Source organism: Podarcis gaigeae (genome assembly GCF_964106915.1).
Source record: "Podarcis gaigeae genome assembly, chromosome: Z".
NCBI lineage: Eukaryota > Metazoa > Chordata > Lepidosauria > Squamata > Lacertidae > Podarcis > Podarcis gaigeae.
This window is the reverse complement of record NC_139691.1, coordinates 35484366-35502559: the sequence shown is the minus strand read 5'-3', so window position 1 is coordinate 35502559 and position 18194 is coordinate 35484366. Positions and strand designations below refer to the sequence as shown.

At 37.7% G+C, this 18194-nt stretch overlaps 1 protein-coding gene across 1 annotated transcript in view; it reads left to right on the top strand.

Annotated features, from left to right (window-relative positions):
* The window catches only part of DIAPH2 (diaphanous related formin 2), a 340556-nt gene that overhangs the window by 28841 nt on the left and 293521 nt on the right, over positions 1 to 18194 (top strand). Inside the window, exons 5-6 of the mRNA XM_083722729.1 lie at positions 1492 to 1512; positions 17286 to 17425. Coding sequence (XP_083578855.1) covers positions 1492 to 1512; positions 17286 to 17425 — 161 coding nt within the window. The remainder of the gene's footprint in view (positions 1 to 1491; positions 1513 to 17285; positions 17426 to 18194) is intronic.

Below are 18194 nucleotides of genomic sequence, written 5' to 3'. Positions count from 1 at the left end.
ATAAATTTTACCCACTGTGCACCATAAGGTTTCTAGGTGTGTTTTCAGAATATAACTCAATATTTAAATCAGTTAAAATACTAGAGTGGGTGCTTGAGAACTGGGCATTGCTTTAGACATACTGATTTTGACACTGCTTCTATTACCTGACTATGGCTCATTCTTAGGAAATGAAAGGCATTAAAACATAGGGTGAGGTGGGAATCTGGTTTATATCAAGGGTTTAAGAGAAAACTGGTGCCTTCTGCAAATCAAAAATATTACTTTACTCAGAAATGCTCTCTACGTAGTAATGTGACTTTGTGCTTTTCTGATGAGGCAGCAGGCAGGTCTACCATGAAGTTCTCAGTGTTGGTGCAATAGCAGTTGTCTGCATTGACTGTTGGAATGCCTAAGTACATAGCAAAATACTGTTCTATTATTATCCAGCAGTTGTGGCCAACTGTGTTGCACTTTTATTTATTTACGGTATTTATCTATGGCTTTTCAGGTGGTCTTCACAAAACAGTTTACATAAGATTACAACAATTAGACCACTTCCTAAAAAAAATTGCAGTGAGACAACTTACTTGTTTAGAAAAGCTGTTACTGACACCCACCCACCCATTTCGGGCAAGGTCATCCTGCAGACATACTTGTGGCAATTGGGGGTGGGACCACTTACAGGAGCCACTATGTTTCTATAATTGTTGTAGAACATACATCTGCATGTGCCATAAGAGCTGTATATAACTGCCTGCTAGATAATTATTCATTTACTGTCTAGTGCTAGTTTGTCCCAGTTCCGGGTTGCATATTTTTCTTCAATCAATCCCATGTCCTTGGACATCAGTGATGCAGGGCAGGAGAGATGTAGGGCAATAACTTGTCCCCTGTCACAAACCCTGATAGTTCTAAAAACAAATTCCCAGTTTGAGATGAGAAATACATAAGATTTCATGTTGGAAAAAACATTACTCCAATGTGTTACATTTAAGCACTTAAACATTCAGATGGGTTTCTTTAATTCAAGTGAAGTACCGTCCAAATTAAAATGCTGGTATTACAGGCATCTCCTCAATACAGTATTTTTGTGGAAAATAATGAAAGTACTGCTGGAAATTAAGTTATTTGCTGCAGTATGCCACTTTTATAAAACGATACTCAAAAGAGTGTGCTTAATTTTGATGGCAGGTATTAAATGTGTGCCTAATAAATAAGCATTTTCAGTTCTTGTGTATGCATGAACTAATAAATAACATATCCCTAGCCAAATAAGCCCATTTCTTCATATTAAAATGTTCTGGAAGTATACAATTATAATTCAGTTTGTATTTTGTTTTTCAGCTTGTTGAAATGACTCTGTGAATATATTCTATGTTTTAACATTAAATATCATTAACAGTTACTAACTACTAATCTCTTGGCTACTTGTGTGAAATGCTTCAGCTTACTAATTCTGCTTTTTTTATTTATCTCTTATTACTGCTCTCCGTTGATCACTGCATGCAGATTATCGGAAATAAAGTTCCGGTGAGTACCACTGTAGTCTGTCACCACTTGCAGATCCACAATATAACACTTGGGAAAATGTGCATATTGTTTGCAATTATTGTACTTGTATTGGCCTCTTGAATGTCTCTTTGATATGTATAATGCATTTCTGGCATGCAAAATTGGAACAATACTGTAAACTTACATTAAAATGCAACTTTTTATTCCAGATTTCCTAAACAAATCTGCTTTTTTAAAGTTCAGATGCAGCCTTAAGTAGCAAAATTAAAACTTCATTATGGCAAGTGCAATAGTTTGAAAAATAGTAATTTCTATTGTCAGACAGTAATGAATTACTTCTCATTGTGATATTTGGGTTGGGGGTGATGTGGGCCTGAATACAGTATTCAGCATTTGCTGGGCTTGGTTACCATCGTATCCAGTGAAAATGGATACAGTACTTGCTTCTTGCTTCTTACTGCAGGGGGGGGGGGGAGTGCACACCTTTTGCATTTTTCTTACATATATATCCTAACTATCTTACATCATGAAAGCTAAGAACCGTGTGGTTCCAGATCAGAAGCCCTGGAGTGCAGCCTCTTCCTGCTGAAAGCAGAGATTGCCATCCACGCTGATCCGATCTGTACTGATTGCAAACCCTGCTGGTATTGGCCACAGGGATCTTCCTTTGCAGCCTGACTTGAGTTCAATCCAAGTTGCAAAGGAACATTTTTCTTTGCATCAACAGTCTGAACTCAAGCTGAGTGGCAAAGAAAGGAAGGAAAAGATTTGAAAGCACACTTAAGAGTTTTTGTTTCTGAAGTTGGCTTACCTATTAAAGTGTCCTGCAGGGGGTTGGGTAGTTCAGAATCTGGCCTGCTGACCGGATCCTGTTCTTTCCCCCAATCAGGATAATATATATCACATTACTGTTTAACAGGTTTTTAAGGCAATTATTCCATGACATTATCACAGCTGCCTTGGGGAAAGGAAAAAGAGAGCAAAGGAGGCAGCTAGTCAACATCAGTGCCTACTTCATCTGGACTGTCCCTTCCACCACCAAACACCTGACCAACTGTTCATATTATAACATTCATATATTTTAGTGTTAAAATAGTAATCTGCTTTCCATGTCTTGGCAGAAAGGTGGTATATATACTTAAGAAATAAATAAACATTAGGACTTAAATGTAAAAATGCTTATTGTTTAAATCTTAGTAGTAATGTCTGTTAAAGCTAGTTGTCTATAGAGCTTGCTGCTTATTGCCATTTCTTTCCTTGATAGACATCTTTGATCTAGGGTGGATTTTGGTGAAAAGTGAACACAAACAGCCCAATGCAGAAGACAATAGAACTACTGGTAGTGGAGGTAGCAATTTGAAACTAGAGCCCCATACCAGCAGAACTGCTGTAATCCTTCACTGGGAGCAGATTTGACAGTTCCTTATATATTCAGACATAGTGCAAAATTGAGTTATAATTTCAGTGAGAGATTTAACACAATAAAACATGAAAGTAGAACAATGAATTTCCTCAGAATGTGTTTCCAGAACACACTTCAGAAATGAAGCTGGTTTAAATGCAAACCAGGCACAAAGTGCTACAGTTGAAACATTTTTCCTTGCTTTTGTGCAATTTGTTGCCTCTCAAAGTAAACGAAGCCTGCTTTTTTAAAAAAGAGCAGGAAATAAAGGTTTGAAGCAGTGTTCAGTTCTTGTGTGCTGAAAACAGGCTGAGATTTTTCTTTAGCTTCATATAGAATAGAATTGTTTTGGTTCTTAGGAACTTAAACTAGTCAAAAATGTTAGTGTTTCAGCTATTGCAGTGTTAACACATACGCTCCTGTAGGTAGTAAAGTGACATACTGCAGATGAAGATTGAAGTATGTTTTAATAATTTGTATTGCTGGTTATACATTTTCATTGTAACAAAGATACATCAGTGGAACTGTCTTGAAAAATTTCAAAGCGGTTGCTTTGTTCCTCTGTTTGTATTATACCAGTCTTCTAAAATGAATAACTTAAATACTGAGCCATAATATACTCAAAAGGTAAATTATTTCACATTAATATAAATATTATTCTTGCTCTATAAAAAAAGTTTCTGTCCATTTTATAGTTCATTACAGATAAGCAACTAAAAGAATTGACTGTTGAATCACCTTTCATGTTCTCCATCGCAGAATATTGTATTAAAGGAAACAGAACCAAGCTTTAGCACTTTAAATTAGCATGTCTATAGCAAAAGAAGATGAACAGAGTAATGCTGATAGGTTGCTGCAAGCAAAAAGAAATTGAGAGACAATAATCTTTTTAAGAATTAACCACTATGAACTGTGGTTAGGAATATTCAGGTGAAAGGCTTTGAAAATGGAGTTTGAAAGCCATCTCTCAAAAATAGCAGTTTAAAGAGAATTCAGATAGAAGATACCGTAGAATAGAGCTTTTCAAACTGTGCGCAGGACATTTTAGTGTGTTGGCTGCAGTGTGTAGGTGTATTGTGTGAACATTTCCCACACTCCTCCCAGGGCTGGAAAGGTGTTAGTCTAGCCTCTGGTTGGCTAGTAAAACTGAATTAGCGTGTCACGAAATCATGTATGTCTAAAAAGTGTGTCACCAACATGAAACGTTTGGAAAGCTCTGCCATAGAATTATCACTGCATACTTTAGCTAGTGCCGTAGCTGTAGTTATTGGGAGGGTGGCATTTGCTTATGGAGGATCCTTTCCTGATGCCCTGTTTCATACAAACATGCATGCATGACTTCGGATAGTGGGTTTTCAGAAACTGCCATGTTACATCATCTTAGTTAATTTACATATTTCAAAATATTGGTTAAATTTAATCTGAGGGTAGGTGGAAGAGTGGAATTCTAGTTCTGAAATGAAATCCTCTTCCAGTTTTTGATTTTGCCAAAAGGTTTAGATTTGAAATACTTGAGAGTGTTTAAATCCCAAAGAAATTCAAGAAATCACCAGATACATAAAATAATTATTTACTTCCATTAATTATTTTATGTATTTGGTGATTTCTTAAATAAACTGTTTCCAGAGTTTATTTAATCATTTTAAAGGGCACATTTCATTAAACTGAAGCATAGATTTTTCTGGTACGAAAAGCTTTATATAAAAATTGTCATGGTTGCCACTGTTGGGTAGTATCTAGCATTACTCCCTAAATACGTTTGAGTAAGAGTAATGTGGATGGACAGGTGGCATGGTTACTTGTAACAACAGTACCTCTTGTCATACATAATCTATGTAGATATGCTTCTAGACCTACAGGATGTAATGATGCCAGCTCTTATAAGGAAGTTTTCATATTATTGTGCATTTGAATTATGGATTGATTTTGTAGTTGTAAATTGCTCAGAAGCCATTTTGTTATATATGTGATATGTAAATTAATAAATAATAAGGTACGCAATCAGTGTTAGGCTCAAAATGGACCTATTTCAGACTTACAGTGGTTTGAATTGGGCTTCAGCCATTGCTTAATTAGCTAAATCTGGCTATTTTGTAAGTTTGACAATGTTGATGGCATTGCTGGGAGCTGTATAAATGAAAAATACCTTGATCAAGCATGTCTAACTGCTTAAAGAGACAGAAGGATTAGTGTGCTTGGTGTGGTCCCTGATATAATTAACTACCAAATACATAGAAATCCTGTTAGAGATGCTGTGGGTGAAAAGAAGTGTGAAAAATATCTGACCTGTCTTCATTAAATTCAGGCAGAGACCATATAGAGCTAAGGAGCTTTAGGAACTGCCTATTAATAATAACCAGTCTTCTGAGATAAGCCAAGTTCCTGTGACTTACCAAAACCACAGTGATAATTCATTCTCTTTTGATAAAGAGATGTTTGCTCATTCTTCAAGATTTTGAGCATCATAGCCTTAAAGACTGATTAGCTGATACTTCAGTGCCAGAATACTGCTTGAATTACGTATTTTAGCTGATATTTTTCAGCAGTAGTACCACCTAAATAGATAGATGGAATCTGTCAGGAGCTCTATATTATAGTTTTATTGTACAGCGAATGAGGCATGTACTCTAGCTGTATTTGAAACCAGATAAAAGAACTTTGAATCAGAGGGCAATAATTAAATTGCGCAGAAACATTTTTCTTAAATCACTAATTTTACTATCGCAAATCTGAGTCCCTCCCATTTGTTCATCTTTCATTGTCCTTTATTTGGGAAGAATAATAAAGAGGAAAATTAAGTCCCAAATGAGTCCATCATATTGATGCATTGCACAATTAACACAGATAAGGTAAGAGAATCATAGCTACAAATAGGGAGTGTTTAAAGAAATGGTGACTTCATAGGAGTGATTCCTGATTTGCACCAGGATTGCTGCTGTATCTTGAAAAAAGATGCTGCCACGCTGGATTCTTTCACTACATGATGCCAGTATGCCTTTGATTTGTTACCACAAATTCTAGGTCAGGAGAATTGCCTTGGCAGAGTAAGGACAGGAATTCCTTGATGTAGCCCACACTGTTTGGGGACATTTTAAATCTCCATTATCCAGGAAGAATGGTTCATCCCTAAAATATTGTTGATTAATGAAAAGGAAAAGTGGTGGTGGTGGTGGGGAACCATACCATTTTCACCATCTTGGAATTACAGGGTAAATTGCCAGAAAAATGCAGTTGAATAATAAGACTTAATTTTTTTTATAGTGATTTAATGTTTCTGGGCCAGAACCCACTGCACACATGCGTGTGTGTAAATTTGGAGTTTAATTGTAATGGACTGTAAAAGTACAGTCTGTGATAAATGAATTTGAATTTAAAAGTAAACAAAGTTATCCTGCAGAACAGCATTGATTGGTGAGTCATCTTCACATAAGAATAAACTTAGAATTGCTGAATAATTTAATACCTTTAGGTGGAATAGGAAGACTCTGAAGGCAGGAAATGAGAACCTGTGGTCATTCTAGATGTTGTTACTCTCTGATTCCCAGCAGCCCCAATCATCATTGCTAATGGTCAGGAATGATGGGAGTCCTAGTCCCACAGGTTCCCCAACACGACCTTAAGGATTGTTAAATGTAGCTGATGGATGAAGCCCTCTTTAAATCTGGAGAAAACAATAGTTTTAGGAAAGCTGAAGCTGGTATGGTACAGTTATTATGCATAGCACACATATTCTCTTTCTTTATTTTTTCCTATCAGCTCTTCTCAAATGGATTTTCCAGGTTTTTGAATGTATAAAATCTGTTTGCCCATACTACAGTAGGGCAAAATAAATGGCAATGTTAGCATAATAGTAAACTTAATAAGTTTTCAGCTTTTTAATGATAGAAATTTAGGTGGGTGGGTATAGGAGTGGACATTTAGTGAATAGGCCTCCCATCTGGACATAGTTTTAGCACAAGGGTGGCTAACCTGTGACCTGCATTTGGCCCACCAAGCCATAGGAAAGGACACAACAGGCCCTGCAGCTGTATTTCCCAATCTGATCAGGAGATAAAGCTTTCTACCTACTCTTTTATGGAGCCTCCCTAAAGAGCAGACAGAATGGTCTTTTCTCCTCTGAACTTTGAACTAGGCAATTCTATGCTAAGATTGGAAACAAAGTTCTTCTGCCTTTTTTTTAAGACTAAAATGTATCATTTCTACCCCTGAGCTAAGAGCATGGGGTGAGAAGAAATGCTGCCTTTTATTTTTCATGGAAACGTAAGTGTAAAGCCATCTCAGTGGCTGCAGTGGAGAGGTCTGGAAATGCTGATAGTATGTGTGAGTGCATGTGTGTGACAGATCCGTGTTCCTGTATGTGCAGTTTGCATGCAAATGCATACCTAGGCTTCCTTGTGCTCTCAGGAAGAGCTGTATCGGCACCCCCCTGCCCGCCTCTTATGCTCTTAGCTAGGCGATGTATCCAAATCCCCACTGTCCCTTGTGCCCTTAGCACTCTCCAGCTTTCTGTCTTTCTTCCCTCTGTGCCCTGCTGGGCACTCTGCTCACGTTTCTAATAGTGCTGCTGGCCGACTGGGGAGGGGGCCCTGCAGGGCTGTTGTAATGACCTGCACCAGTGGCAGAATTTTACTGCCAAGGCACCCAGAGGAGCCTGCATACTTTGCCCAGCTGTCCAGAGCAGCAGAGGAGTGGCCCAGGGAGCAAGCTCATACCCATCTGAGGCAAAGTGGAGAGGTTTGATTTTTGTACCTCTCTGGACTGCATCTTTGACAGGCCAGCCTAAGTATGCCCCTGTGTACAAGCAAATATTGGTCACACACACCACAAGCCATCAGTGTTGTCCTTGTACCAAAAAAGGTTAGCCACCCCAATTTTAAAAGTTATTGTGTAAAGTACTGATAATCTTCTGGAGAGTTCCTCTTCTAACCAGTACCCCTAACCAGTCTTGTGGGCAAATGCAGATATTATAAGTAGGTATAAATTATTGTTTTTCTACCTACCATATAGCAAAGCAATAGGATGTTGATACTATCAAGTGATATTGGTCTAATGAGCTTAGAGATCTGTACTGATCTCAGCTGTTGAATCTCTAGCCTCATTAACCTTTCAAGACTGACTGTTCATTAGTAGCTTGACCAAGCAACCAGGCACTTAAGGATTGAAATTTTACTGCCTTTGTATCTAAAATCAAGCCATACAGTGAGGGGGAAAGTATTTGATCCCCTGCTAAATTTGCCCATTTGCCCTCTGACGAAGAAATGACCAGTCCATAATTTTAATGGTAGGTTTATTACAGCTGTGAGAGATAGGATAACAACAGGAAACCCCCAGAAACCCAGAGGACAAGGGGTTAAATACTCACTCCCACCCCCAGCACCATTTTGCCAGGACTAGTCCATGACATTTTGTTTCCAGAGGCAAAAATGAACATGAAATATAGGGAGCTAGTTTATACCAACATGATTGGCCAATCTAAGTTTTATCTACACCAACTGGCAGCTGCTCTCCAGAGTTTTGAGGTAGGGGTGTTTCCCAGCCTTACCTGAAGATGCTAAGGATTGAACTTGTGACCTTTTGCAAGCAAAGCAGGTTTCCCAACACTGAATATCATCCCCAATACACCACACTATGTTCCACATACAGAAGTTGGCAACTGAAACTTACTTCTGCATTAATCACACAGCTGGAGACAGCATTCAAGCTTAGCAGGCATTTGGTGTGGCCATAGCTTCCTCATCCCTCTTCTACAGAAATCTTACTCTAATCGCTTTCTCTAGAGTGGAGAATATGTGTAAGTGAGAATATTTGCTCCTCTCTGGAGAGAGCGTCTATAAAGCAATGCAAAAGCAAAATGCTTTATAAAGCACTTACAGTGCCCTGAGACAGGATCACTGACCTTTATTTGTAACAGGCAAAAAGTAGATCAAGAGAATAAGGAACACAGAGTGCTTATTCTTCGCTTAGCAGAAATTAGAACATCTAAATTTGTATAGTATTTCTTTCTAAATCCCCAATAGGGATGGAGCCAGCTCTACCGAGGCACCATGGACTCTGCATAGACCTGAAAGAGCTGCTTCTCCCACCTTTTTGATGGGTTCTTTCCCTCTGACTGCTTCTCATTTGTTGTGGCTCCTTACTGCATTCTGCCCAGTGTCAGCCCAAAATAAAAACTTCATCTGAACTTGATACCCTTTTTTTGTTTACTAATGTAATTGTGCATATGCAATGCATGACAAACACATGGGCATTAAAAGCCCATTACCATAAATAGCTGCTGTATAGAAAACCACTATTTAGAGGAAGCTGGTGATCCATAATGAACTGAAAAGGTAAAAGCCTCATGGGTTTAAGTGACCGATGTAGTACCTAAACAAAACAAGGTAAATTATAGAGCTATGTCTTGTTTTGCCAGAGGAGAAAGCAATTAACAGTAATCCAAACAGAGTAGAGAAGCCAATTTTCATTGCAGCATGCTTGAGGTTGTAATGAAGCTTTATTGATTACATAATGGGTATGGGTCATGAAAATGAAATTGTGGCAGAACAATTTAAGTTGATATCTGTCGTGGTAGAAGTTATGGGAAGCTACAAGTTATGGGAAGCATGTAAGGCATGTCTATATTTTATAACATCAGTATAAAAACTCATTTGCTGTCAAATTCCCAACATAGCTTGGAACTGTAGTTCTGTATAAAAGATATCCAACAGTATTTGCTGTTCTTGAAAAAATATATTTCCTAGTGTTCTTTGGGGAAGCCATGGTAGTTAAAATAGTTTTGGACCATTGTGTAGAGATACTGTTAATCATGAATATGACAGTTTAAGAAATCACATGTGGATTGAATATTTCTCCTGTTAAAATAATAAGAATTCAAGAACTGAAGTCTACGTTATGAAATAGCTTATTCAGGCTGTAGAGGGTACCAGGAAGGCATACGTTTGTTTTGATGAGCTTGTTTTGTTTTGTTTACCTGTATGTTAGTTCCCTTTTCCATTTTGTGCTGGATAAATTGTTGTTATTTATAAATTATTGTTATTTATTAGTTGCTTTACTTCTAAAGTTCAAAGTGACTTACAGACAGACCAATCAATCACAGTAAACACAAATATGTCTAAACAAAAGAGGACACGTTTAGCAACTCCTGCTCCAGCAAAAGAGGTCATACATACATAAAAACCCTCCACGTTAAAAGCCAAACTCCAGGCAGAAAAGAAAGTTTTTGGCTGAAATACAATAGATAAATTAATTTAATTAATTAAAATGAAGTTTTTATTCTGTATATGAAGATTAAAAGAAACTGTTCTTTGAAGGGAAAAATGGTTCTTTTATCTCCTTTCCATGTGCATAAAGCTTACCTGCAAAAGGTTTTTTCCAAAGTTTTATGAATTCTATTACTCAGTTTTATAATGCTTTGTAGAGTAAGGTTTGTGAGGGGGGGGGGAACAACTCTTACCAATGATGCAGGTTAGGTGGAGAGAGTGACTTTTTAATTATCTAGTAACATTTTAACTATGTTAATTAAAAAAAATATTTCAGGAGAGAGAAAGTCTCCAGCAGATATGCAAACTATAACTATGGGAGAAATGCAATGTTTACTGTATGAATTATGCAGTGTACGTTTTATATATATATATATATATATATATATATATATATATATATATATATATGTGTGTGTGTGTGTGTGTGTATGTATATAGAGAGAGGGGGGGGGGAGCGCAAAGTGGTTCAAAGTGTGAGATCTGAGGCAGATAAGATCCTCTGTTCAAATTTTCCCTTTGCCATAGTTTTTACTCCCTTAGAGGTTCAACTTAGACATCCCATGTATAGTATGAGAATAAGAATGCTGACCTACCTTACAAGGCTGTTGAAAATGCTAATTTCTGTGAAGTGCTTGAAATGCTTGACATTCTCTATATAAATGCTAAGTGCAACATTCACTAATATACACATTAACTCTCACTAATTTGTCAATGGTTATGGCTGTTTAAAATAGAAGAAGAGTACATTCTTGCTTCTGAAAACAAATTGAAAAATAATTTTCTTATAGCATAGTTCTGTGAATGTTTTCAGAGTGGCTTTTCTTTAATGAGAAGAAATGAAGCAGTCTAACACTTGAAATGAAATGGAAAGTAATTATGATGATGTTGACTCATTAGAAAGCACTAAACACTTATTACCTGCTCATCCCTGGAAAGACATAGAGGCTGTATTTTGGGAGGAAACACAATTTTTGCCTAAATAAGCATAGATACACTCTTCTACTACCTGAATATGTGCCAAACTGCTGAGAATTAGAATATGAATAATTAGCCACAGTGGCTGTTCAGTCATAACCCTAAAATGATTTAGTGAATGTTTATGTGAATGAGCCTGTATGAGCATTGGGTTTCTTTGCTTCCTTCTTCTCTTCCTTGCATGGCTTCTGCTTTTAAACTAGTCTTTGTTCTCTGTTATGTTGGTCCTCTGAACTGTTGTTGCTTCAAATAAGCGAGGATTAAATATAGATTGATCTGTGTTTGCATATGAAAGGTATTATATTCTGAACCAATGCTCCAGGCCCACAGTTCAGTTGTTCTTGGTGATATAAGATTAAACATTGTTGGTGTTTAGTCATGTCCGACTCTTCATGACCCCATGGACCAGAGCACGTGAGGCACTCCTGTCTTCCACTGCCTCCCGCAGTTTGGTCAAACTCATGTTGGTAGCTTCAAGAACACTGTCCAATCATCTCGTCTTCTGTCGTCCCCTTCTCCTTGTACCCTCAATCTTTCCCAACATCAGGTCTTTTCCAGAGTCTTCTCTTCTCATGAGGTGGCCAAAGTATTGGAGCCTCAGCTTCAGGATCTGTCCTCCCAGTGAGCGCTCAGTGAGCTGATTTCCTTAAGAATGGATAGGTTTGATCTTCTTGCGGTACATGGTACTCTCAAGAGTCTCCTCCAGCATCATAACTCAAAAGCATCAATTCTTCGGCGATCAGCCTTCTTGATGGTCCAGCTCTCACTTCCGTACATCACTACTGGGAAAACCATAGCTTTTACTATACGGACCTTTGTGGCAAGGTGATGTCTCTGCTTTTTAAGATGCTGTCTAGGTTTGTCATTGCTTTTCTCCCAAGAAGCAAGCGTCTTTTAATTTCATGACTGCTGTCACCATCTGCAGTGATCATGAAGCCCAAGAAAGTAAAATCTCTCATTGCCTCTATTTCTTAGCCTTTTATTTGCCAGGAGGTGATGGGACCAGTGGCCATGATCTTAGTTGTTTGGATTTTTTGATGTTGAGCTTCAGACCATATTTTGCGCTCTCCTCTTTCACCCTCATTAAAAGGTTCTTTAATTCCTCCTCACTTTCTGCCTCATCTGCATATCTGAGATTGTTGATATTTCTTCCGGCAATCTTAATTCCGGCTTGGGATCCATCCAGTCCAGCCTTTCACATGATGAATTATTCGTATAAGTTAAATAAGCAGGGAGACAATATACAGCTTTGTCGTACTCCTTTCTCAATTTTGACCAATCAGTTGTTCCATACCCAGTTCTAACTGCAGCTTCTTGTCCCACATAGAGATTTCTCAGAAGACAGATGAGGTGATCAGACACTCCCATTTCATTAAGAACTTGCCACAGTTTGCTGTGGTTGACACAGTCAAAGGCTTTTGCGTAGTCAATGAAGCAGAAGTAGATGTTTTTTCTGGAACTCTCTAGCTTTCTCCATAATCCAGCGCATGTTTGCAATTTGGTCTCTGGTTCCTCTGCCCCTTTGAAATCCAGCTTGCACTTCTGGGAGTTCTCGGTCCACATACTGCTTAAGCCTGCCTTGTAGAATTTTAAACATAACCTTGCTAGCGTGTGAAATGAGTGCAATTGTGCGGTAGTTGGAGCATTCTTTGGCACTGCCCTTCTTTGGGATTGGGATGTACACTGATCTTCTCCAATCCTCTGGCCACTGCTGAGTTTTCCAAACTTGCTGGCATATTGAGTGTTGCACCTTAACACCATCATCTTTTAAAATGCTAAATAGTTCAGCTGGAATGTCATCACCTCCACTGACCTTGTTATTGGCATAGTGATACTGAATTGACTTATGCATAGTCGGCTATTTTGAAAAGTTCCGTGTAAATATCCCATAGAGATCAGAATCATAATTGTCTGTCTAATTCTTTCCATGTCTTGTAATAAGGCTTTGGCATTACCACCTGCAATATGTGATGATGGTCAAATTCTTAGATTAGATAAGTCTTATAGCCACTCCTGCAGATTTGTGTATGTTGGAAAGCAGGTTTTAACTTGGTATGATTTAAGCTAATGAATTCCAGATGACAGGTCCATATGGCTTATATAGTGACTGCCTTTTGAGGCTTCTGGTTTTTTGTAATCTATAAGTATGGAAAATTACCTTGTCTTTTTCAGTCTTTGACTAGTTTGCTCTTACATTTCTCTGCTGACTCTAGGAGTGCCTTTTTATTAGTTTAAAAACTTGTTCAGCAATGCTTGCAGCAGCATTTTTAGTACCTTGTCTGCTGCTTTCCATTTCTGGGAAACCTTTCTTGATTCCCCCCCTTTATACATTTTTAGCCTGGAAGCTCTGGGTGTCTCCTGTAGTGTGCTTCAAATCTTTCTTTTTATAAACCATTTTTGTGCTGCTTTCATATTGACCTTCACTCTTAAACTGCCTTCCAAGATGATGCTAGAATTATTACTTCAGTAATGCAAAGTGGCTGTGAAGAGAAACAGGAATTTTGTTATACAGACATATAATGGGGATAAAAAAGACAGTTATAGAGAAGTATGGAACGACTCACAGTACCTATACTTAGACACCACAAGCTACTTTTTAGTATAAGCCTGTTACTGCTATTCAGATGTTTGCATTGAACATGTAGTTTGAATTTACTGTTCTGGAAGGTGGTAGAATAGGAAGTATTTAGGGGAGAGGCACTTCGAATCTCTAAATACAATCATTATTTAAATGTATTCACCTTTCAGATCCTCCACTTCAAGAGGAAAGCATTTGTTATGTTTGGGATGTTCACCCTTCGGTACAGCTTTCAGTGTCAGGAACAGAAGGGGAAAGAGTTGATGTATGCATGTGAGAGTGGGCCATAATAATTTAGTAGTCAGCAGTCTTTTGATTGCTGCATTGATAATACCCTACTCTCTCTCAAACATCTGCTCTTTCACCCTCTGTCCTTTACTTTATGAACTGTATCAAGAGATAGTACATTCTGATGTTGAGATACATTTCCGTTATTCATGAATTTAAAACAAAACAAAGCCATACTTGCAGCTAAAGTCTTAAAAATAGGTGAATGAAGAGACACTAAATTCACAAACAGTGCTTGAACAGATTCTATCTTTGTACTGTTGATGCTTTATGGCAGGATTAAAAAGAAAGCAAATATTCAAAGCTTCATTATAATATTGCTCACAGTATAAATATTTCTGTTTAAAATTGAAGCAAAATTGATGTGTGTTACTGATCAAGCTGATATTAATATCAGCGACTGTGCCACCTTGATTAACTTAAGATGAGTTTATTGAGTTCTGAATTCTAGACATTCATTTTTAGTGAATATTCAGCCAAGTTATAGTTGCCATAAAATAGAAAGGGGAGGGTAAGAAGTGTAAAAAACCCAAAAACCTCCCTTAAGCAAAAATGTATCACATGTAAATTTGACAGATTTTTGTATGAATTGAGTTAGGAATTATTTAAAGGTATACACTGTTCAAGAACTAAGACCACTTCCCTGTTGCTTTGTGATGGTAACACAAAGTAGAATGCTGATTGCATTAACAAATGTGATAACCAGCTATGGTTGTTGAGACCCATGACTTCTATGGACGTGTATTTAAGCATACACTTCCTTGTTTCTGTGGCCTGTGCTTCCTCCCACATATGCCCAAAACACATTTCCCACAGCAGGTATACTACAAAAAAGGCACTAAAGATTAGCCTAAAAATGGAAACCTTGTCATTTTGATATTGATATTAATTTTGTTTAATTTTGTTAATTTGATTTTGTTGAGTACAAGGGAAATTGAAGAAATGTGTAAGCTGTTACTTGTTTTGATCGGTAAAGAATTACAAATTGAACTTTATTTTGTTTTACAGGTTAGCATGAATTACACTGCACAACAAAATTTAACAAAAGTCATGCCTCTATGATAAAAATAGCCATTTCCTATAGATTTTTAGGTGCTGAGCATGAATATGACAATGAAAATACAAAATTGACTACTTTTTCTTAGAGAGCTGCAATAGTTTATTATATAATCAAGAAATACGTATATATGACATGCATTGGTAAAAGCCTTCTTCTACATCTCATGCCGCTTTGCTTGTTACTTGCATAGCTGCTCAGGATTGTCTCTGGCAAATATCCAGCAGTAGTCAGCCAACATGGAAATGGACTACTTTCACTGGTATCATTTCTCCATTGTTACAATTTCCGGATGAAAACTGTTCACCGTGCTTATCACTAACCATATTGCAGTTGATGGGGAATAAATCCAAGTGGGATTAGAGAAAGTGTATCTTTAAGGACATTTTGCAGCCAAATTTGTGATACAGAGACAATGTGACCTCAACCAGTTCCTTGTAGTTTTCTGTCCTGACATTCCCAAGGAAGTTAGTTGACACAAGACAAAATGCATCCTAAACTTTTTTCTCGTCACCTTGAAGCAGGTTGTCGAACATCTGGTCTTTAAAGAGCTCATGGATCTGAGGATCCACAAAAATTCTGTCTTTAATTTTTGCTCCACTGAGTTGACGGAATTTGTTAGATTGAAAGCTGATCCTGTCTTAAGTCCATGGCTTTTATGAAGTTTTTCATAAGACCAAGTTTGATGTGTAGCGGTGGATTTTTTTGTGTTTCTGCCAGTGCTGGGTGTTCCACATTCTTCTCTCTAACCTTCAGAGATTTCTGTTGAGACCGTTCTCTCTTCACATAGTGGAATGTCTTTGCTCGGTAGTCCTAGTCACACACAAAAAACCTAGTGGCATTTGTATATCCCAGCTGCGGACCCATCAACACAGACACTGCTTTCAAGTCACCACAGAGATGTCATCCATACCTGCTGTATTGAAAGCAGTCTAACAGCTATTTTAGGTTGTCATAGCTTTCTTTCATGTAGGCAGCGTGTTCTCACTGGAATGGGTGAGAATCAGATGGTATTTTCGGGCACACTACTGCCCACTTCTTTTTCCTTGTGATGCTTCCAGAAACAGGTAGTACCATGTAGAAGGAGCAGTCGTTTTTGTGCATAGGGAACAGCAAATGACATTACCCCTCTTTTATGCCTTTCAGCCATTTTGGAAGATTTCTTGCACACATACTGCAGCATATGTGTGGGGTCCAGGCCTTGTCCTGTTCCCTGATATTGCATCCAAAATAAAGCTGATAACACCTTTTCCCCACACTATTGGAGTTATGGCCCTTTTCTGGCTTACAAACATTTCCTATTAATGTAACAATTGTTAACACATTTATGAGGCATCACTACTTCTGGATTTACAGTGTAGGGATTACTTGTGTAGTACTTATGACACAGGAGTAATGGGAGCTTAACACATGAAGTCACACAAATGACTTGCTCACCCTGTGAGACTTCACTTCTTATCAGCAATCTCAACATCTTATTTCAGCCATCTTAAAGTTGCAATATCGTGACTCAACTGCATTACTCAGCTGTATGCCCTTGGTCTTGGGAGTGGTGTGTATAACAGACTGATGCATTATGATGCCATATTTCATAATCTGGAATTAGAAATATAACATTGCCAAATGAAATTATGTACTTAATGCGGACTGGGTCGTTTTTACATGACAGTCTTTCTATCTCCTAAATAGGAGCCAATCAACAAATGTTATTGTAATTTTCGTGATCAGCACCTCAAAATTAGTAAAGATTGGGTGTTTACATTCAGAGGTACTTTGTGTGTTGTGCAGTGTTATGGTTAACTGGATTTCACAGTAACTTCTAACCCTGGTTTAAAGTTTATTGAGAAGGCATGAGAAGAGAAGGGATTGTAGGAATGAACAGTACATTCCAACAACTCATTCCTTAACTATGGTTAAAGAACCGTTATTTCTGCACAGGACCACCATAGATCACTGGATGTGCAAGAACTATGATCATCATCATTATTTATTAATTAAATTTGTACACCGCCCATCATCTGTATATCTCAGGGCGGTTCACACAATAAAATTACAATATGAAAAACCACAACATGCATAATAAAAATAAGAACAAAAACAACTTTCTGATAAGAGTGAAACTTGGAGATATGGTGAAACACCAGTCTTGCTTAAGTTGACATGTGTGTTTGTAAAATAACTCTTTGTATTCTGATACATTTATAACACTCTTTTTCTTCCCCTAAAAAGGGAGGCCTGAAAAATAGTAAACACGAATGCACTCTGTCATCTCAAGAATATGTCCATGAACTACGATCGGGTATCTCAGAGGAAAAACTTCTGAACTGCTTAGAGTCCCTGAGAGTCTCTCTAACGAGTAATCCAGTCAGGTAGGTAATGAAAATTGTTATCCAAGGAAATTGCATTTGTAAAGTGATGTATGTTAAAAAAGTACAGAATTAGCCAGTTCTAAATAAAAATGTCTCCTGCTGCAGGGATTATGATTTGTTTTTCACTATGAGCATTATTTACTAAGGCCTTAAAACATAATTGGGACTTCATGTAGAAGAAATCCTAATTTAGATTTTTGTGTCAAAAGGATGAAGTCCCTATTTGTGTGTGTGTGTGTGTGTGTGTGTGTTTGTATGCAGCTTCTATTTTGATCCCCCAAACTTTAAAAAACCCCATACTGTGTAGGAGATACTGTTGTGACTGCAGCATTTATTTAAAGACCTACTTTCATTGAAAAATCTATTTGAAGGATTGAACATTTTGATGGCTGATAATTAATTAGGTTATTTATCCTTGGTAAATGAAACAAAAGACTGAGAAATGATACCTGTTGCTGGGTAAGCTGTGAAAAGCTCTATGTATGGTATTTTTGTTAATATGCCTTCTTGAATTCAAAATGTCTCCGCAACTTGTTTAATACATCATAGTGGGCTGATATGCAAGGAATTTTGACAGATGCTTCATTTAAATATGTTTTGTCTTAATAGAGGTTTTAAGGGAGGTAGGAGAGTGGTAGATAAGGAAAGGGCATAGGCCATTTCCCCCAAGCCATGCCCACCTGTCGTATCTGCTGCTGCCTTCCATGAGGTGATATCAGCTGTTGAATGGAGTTCAATCCTGCTTGGGGCTGCTTTGCCAGTGTGTTCC